This window comes from Dipodomys ordii, unplaced genomic scaffold (genome assembly GCF_000151885.1).
Source record: "Dipodomys ordii isolate 6190 unplaced genomic scaffold, Dord_2.0 Scaffold44, whole genome shotgun sequence".
NCBI lineage: Eukaryota > Metazoa > Chordata > Mammalia > Rodentia > Heteromyidae > Dipodomys > Dipodomys ordii.
The window spans coordinates 8,357,461-8,363,460 of NW_012267260.1; the positions used below are offsets into that span (position 1 = coordinate 8,357,461).

The following is a 6,000-nucleotide window of genomic DNA, read 5'->3' on the forward strand; positions in this document are numbered from 1 at the left end:
TCCCCCACTGTCAGCAGCTCTCACTGAGTTTCTCTATGCTGCCCTCATATATACTTGCAATGTATTATAAAGTTATTAATCTTCTTTCTTTTTTTCTTTTCCTTATTCCTTTCCTTTTCCTCCTAGGTAGTCATTTAGTTTGATTCATGTTCCATCATATTTAATTAAATATGGATATATAATACACACATATGTACATGCTTTTGAATATTTCTGGATAAACTATGAAAGTCCTAAGAAACCATCTTATCATTCTATCTGTCTTTTTGAATGATTTTAATACAGATACTGAACTTTCAATGACTGAGTCCACTACAACCTGCATGGAAGCTAATGGGTAGATTGAACACCCTCCATAGGACTTAAAAACATACCTGATTTACGAGAGAGAAGCCATTTCTTCTCCACATTCCAGCATGTACTTGAGCACATAAAACAAGACATCTAAGAGGGTGTTCTATCAACATGGGTGGACTAAGTTCACTCTGCACATTAAAAAAAACACACACATACATCAACGTCATAGGAAAGTTTGTTCACAGAGAAAGGTTTCTGTAAAACACAGGTTAAGATTATTTATAGATCTGGGGCTGAGAAGGTGGCTCAGTGGTAGAGTGCTTGCCTTGCATTGCTTGAGGCCCTGGGTTTGATTCCTGAGCACCACATAAGCAGGGGAAAAAAAAGCCCGAAGTGGTCCTATGGTTCAAGTGGTAGCGTGCTAGCTTTGAGCTGAAGAGCTGAGGGACAGCGCCCAGGCCCAGAGTTCAGGCTCTATGACCTGACCCCTCCCCCCCCAAAAAAAAATTATTCATAGATCTATCTGGCTGTTAATGCTGTGTCAACCTGGGCAAGCTATTGGCACTCTATTTATGTTTTATACCATCTAAATGTTGCTGTGAAGGTGTTTCTTACATGTGATAAATATCTTTTTTTTGGGGGGGTGTCCAGTCGTGGGGCCTGAACTCTGGGCCTGGACGCTGTCCCTCAGCTCTCCAGCTCAAGGCTAACGCTCTACCACTTGAGCCACAGAGCCACTTCTGGCTTTTTTTTTCTTTTTGCTTATGTGGTGCTGAGGGATTGAACCCAGGGCCTCATGCATGCAAGGCAAGCGCTCTACCACTGAGCCACCTTCCCAGCCCAATGTGAGAAATATCTAAATAAGGTGATTTCCCCTCCATAAAGAGAACACGTGGAGGCCTTGAAACAGGTTCATGATCACTGCCTTTGTACTTGTGACAGCCATATCAAGTCTTTTCTGGGCCTTCCCAGTGTGCCAGGCAGCTAGCAAACTCCATTGCCAGTTCTGATCATTGCATGAGGCCTCCACCAGAACCCTTATTGGCTGTTTTTGTGGAGAACTCAGACTAACAAATTTATTTCAATCTGATTTCAATTAATAGCCAGACATGGTGGCTCATGCTTACCATTTCAGCTACCCCTTAGGTGGAAATTGGGAGGATAATTTGAGGCTAGGCAAAAAGATAGTGGGACACATACATAATGACAAAAGAGGGCTGGGAAGGTGGCTCAGTGTAGAGTGCTTGCCTTGCATGCATGAGACCCTGCGTTCCATTCCTCAGTACCACAGAAGCAGAAAAAGCCAGAAGTGGCTGTAGCTCAAGTGGCAGAGTGCTGGCCTTGAGCTGAAGAGCTGAGGCCCAAAGCCCAGGCCCAGGCTTCAGGCTCCACAACTGACAAAAAAAAAAGTTGGGCATGGTGATCTATTATTGTAATCCCAGCTATTCAGTAGAATTGAGTAGGAGGATCACAGTGAAGGCCTGCTGAGGCAAAATTAAGACCTTATCTGAAGTTAAAACACACACACACACACACACAAACACACACACACACAAACACACACACACACACGTAAGAGGCCCTGAGTTCATACATACAAGGAACATAATAAATAGTTATTAACTTTTATTTTGTTTTTTGTGCGTGTTGGTCCTGGGACTTGAACTCAGGGCTGCTGGGGCTGTCCCTGAGCTTCTTTTGCTCAAAGCCAACGCTCTACCACTTCAATACCACTTCTGGCTTTTTGGTAGTTAATTGGAGGTAAGAGTCTTACATACTTTCCTGTCCCAGCTGGCTCTGAAGGATGATACTCAGATCTCAGCCTCCTAAGTAGCTAGGATTACAGGTGTGAAACCACTAACACCTGACAAGTATTAACTTTTAACAGCCAGAAATACTTACTAGAGGTAGCAGTTCTGGAAATTTATATGCCACTTCACTCTTGCTTAATAATACATGCAAACCTGATGGAAGAACAAACATTAGTTTAAATTAACTTTCACTCAAATACTCAAGTTTATTTTTTATTTTATTTTGTTGGTTACGTGGCTTGAACTCAGGGCCTGGGCACTGTCCCTATGCTTTTGTGCTCAAGGATACTGCTCTACCACTATGAGCCACAGCTCCACTTCTGGTTTTCTGGTGGTTAATTGGAGATAATAGTCTCACAGACTTTCCTGCCCAGCTGGCTTCAATCTCAGGCTCCTGAGTAGCTAGAATTGTATGTGTGAGCCACCAGCATCTGGCTCAACTTTTATTTTTATCCTCGAGAACCTTTCAGGACACCAATTGATATGAAATAAACTATATCTACCAATAAAGTTTTTCAGTGGTTATTCTAATGAGTCTGTATGGAAGGGACATTTTAAATAGGTCTTAATCACAAATCCTAACACATAGTGGTGACAAATTCAGAAGTAAAAATGGAAGTCACACAAACACAGCAATGTAGTTCTGTAATTATCAAAACAACTTACACATATTATAGCAGTCCTGTGTTTCCATTTAACGTGTGAATAGACCCCCCCCCCCTTCCTGGCCATTGTACCAGACACTAGCCCTAGATTCACAGTCTGCACCGGCCACCTGCTCAAGCCTGGCAAGAGGTTTTCTTCACCTATGAGAACAAGCACTGAGGAAGTGGTGCTGTGGCTCAAGTGGTAGAGCGCTTGCCTTGAGCTGAAAAGCTCAGGGACAGTACCCAGGCGCAGAGTTCAAGCTCCACAATTGACCCCCCCCCCCAAAAAAAAAAGATAACTTTAGGGGAATTGTTTTACCTGCAAGTAAACGAGAAACTGGGAGATGAATGCTAACTTTTTCTTGGGAAACACAGTATCTGATAGTTTCCACTGAATGTCCACAAATATTCAGTGTGATTGGCTGTTCACCATCAGTGAAACCACCATGACACTGCATCAATACAGCAAGGCATTTCTTATAAGCTTCAATTAACACTTTTTCCTTTAAAAAGAAAAAAAAGGTTTTGTGTAAGTTACACAAGATTGTGTTACTACAACATTGAATAAAGCACCTCCTACAACCACAACTTACATTGATGATAAGTAAGAACTTTAAATTACAAGGGGAAAAACAAAGTTAATCCTCCCCTCCCAAACCTGGTCCTTCTCCCATTAAGTGTCTCCCGCTAGTGAATGATACTTCTTGACAATAAAGCTGTGGAAATCTAGAAGTTATTAAACATTCTTTTATTGCATTTCTGTGTTCAGTGAATTACCAAGATGACAATTACTTTTCAAAATTTCCCTCAAAGTAGCCACTTTCTTCTCTCTTCAGTAACTCCAAAGTAATGCCAACATCTCTCTACTAAATTCCCTGTTTAAAAACATATGTTAGATATCCCTCTCCTGACAGACTCCAAATGGTGCCCCAGTTTAATTAGAATACAATTCCAACTTCTTTCCAAGCCACAAAGGCCCTGTGAAGCCAGGCAGGCCTGTCTTCCTCTCTGCCTTCACTCTGTGCTCCAGACCTTTCACAGTTCAAGGAACATCAGGCCTTCTCATTACAGGATAGAAGTAGTTGCCCTCAGAATCAGATTTTTTTCAGTACGTTTTTTTTTTTTTGCTTGAACTCTGGGCTTGGGCACTGTCCTTGCGCTCTTCAGCTCAAGGTGAGCACTCTACCGCTTGAGCCACAGCACCACTTCCAGTTTTCTAGTGGTTTATTGGAGATAAGTGTTTCAGACTTTCCTGCTTGGGCTGGCTTTGAACTGCGATACTCAAATCTCAGCCTTCTGAGTAGCTAGGATTACAGGCATGAGCCACTGGCGCCCTGCTTACATTTTTTTTCATGCCAGTTCTGGGGCTTGAACTCAGGAAGTGGACACAATTCCTGTGCTTCTTTTCTTTTGCTTAAAGCTAGCACTAGAGCCACAGCTCTACTTCTGGCTTTTACTTTTTTTGGTGATTAATTAGAGGTAAGGGTCTCATGGACTTTTTCTGGCCAGGCTGGCTTCAAACCTCGATCTTCAGACCTCAGCCCTGAGCAACTAGGTATGAACTACCAATGCCTGGCTTTGGATAAATTTATAAACCACTGTATTTATATGCCCAAATTCTAGAAATGGTTATGGAAAAAAGGAATATACTTACATTAAAAAGAGAGAATGTAAATCCTTCTCTATTTTTCAAGGTTTTCCCCTAAGGTTTTAGAATTATTGAATGTTGACACTTTTATTGAATTTATGGATGGAAGGAGAAAACAATGGTGCTCTATGAGCTAAACTAGAAAACTCCCCCTAGATTTCTTCATACTGTACTTAGGATTGTCTGTCCCTCTGTTGTCCTCATGTCCCCGGCCCTTAGAACAAACTCACATCTAAAGCACACCAGTCTTGCATCATTGAAATGACATGTGTTAGTTTCATCTGCAGTGTAAAGGCAGCTTCCCATTCTGGCTCCATTTCAATATGTTGTCCAACTTGACGTGTGATTGGATCCATTCCCTTAAAGTAAAAAGTTTTATAAGAATTAAAACCATAAACTTTCTCTTATATAGAAACCTAAGAAATAGTATAGAAAAAACATAAACTAATTATAAAAACATAAATAGGGTGTGGGGCAAAATATATATTTAAAAGGTAATTTTTAGTGGGAAGCTTCAAGCAATATGAGAAGTCATAGTTTTTTATGACTTTATGTAACATGCTGTTAAAAAAAGTAAATGCAGAATGAATGATTTTTTGGGGGGTCAGTTGTGGGGCTTGATCTCTCGGCTTGGGTGCTGTCCCTGAGCTTCTTTTCCTCAAGGCTAGCACTCTACTACTTAAGCCACAGTACCACTTCCAGCCTTTTCTGTTTATGTGGTTCTGAGGAATTGAATCCAGGGCTTCTTGCATGCTAGTAAAGCACTTGACCACTAAGCCACATTCCCAGCCTTCAAATTCTTTTTTAACTCTACTGATCATAGAAGAAAAAAGATAGGAAAAATCTGATAGGGTGTGTGTGTGTGTGTCTCTCTCTCTCTGTGTATGTGGTGATCAAACCCAGAGCACTAGAGGGTGTGTGTACACGGTGATCAAACCCAGAGCACTAGAGGGAGAAGGAGAGGGAGAGGGAGAGGGAGAGAGAGAGAGAGAGAGTGTACACGGTGATCAAACCCAGAGCACTATGTATGCAAAATACATGTGTGTGTGTGTGTGTGCACGGTGATCAAACCCAGAGCACTATGTATGCAAAATACATGTTCTACCACTAAACTGCAATACCAGGCTTTATAAATGATACTGAACTTATAAACCTATTATAATACAGGTGTTGTGTGCGTCTGTGTGTGTGTGTGTGTGTGTGTGTGGTATGCGTGTATGCCGGTCCTGGGGCATGAACTCAGGGCCTGGGCACCAGCCCTGAGCTTCTTTTGCTCAAGACTAGTGCTCTACCATTTGAACCACAGTTCCACTTCTAGCTTTTTCTGAGTAGTTTATTGGTAATAAAAGAGTCTCATGGATATTTCTGCCTGGGCTAACTTTGAACTACAATTCTCATATCTCAGCAACTTGAGTAGCTAGGATTACAGGCATGAGCCAACAGCACCCAGCTTTATAGTACAGATTTTATATCTAGTCGCTAATATGTTAAGTTTTCACAGGGGCTGGGAGGTGGCTCAGTGGTAGAGCGCTTGCCTTGCATGCCTGAGGCCCTGGGTTCGATTCCTCAGCACCACATAAGCAAAAAGAAAAAAGCC

At 41.9% G+C, this 6,000-nt stretch overlaps 1 protein-coding gene across 1 annotated transcript in view; it reads right to left on the reverse strand.

Annotated features, from left to right (window-relative positions):
* The window catches only part of Ubr2 (ubiquitin protein ligase E3 component n-recognin 2), a 102,241-nt gene that overhangs the window by 59,413 nt on the left and 36,828 nt on the right, over nt 1–6,000 (reverse strand). The window contains exons 14-17 of the mRNA XM_013019099.1: nt 4,634–4,762; nt 3,075–3,258; nt 2,200–2,261; nt 375–485 (exon numbers count right to left, since the gene is read on the reverse strand). Coding sequence (XP_012874553.1) covers nt 375–485; nt 2,200–2,261; nt 3,075–3,258; nt 4,634–4,762 — 486 coding nt within the window. The remainder of the gene's footprint in view (nt 1–374; nt 486–2,199; nt 2,262–3,074; nt 3,259–4,633; nt 4,763–6,000) is intronic.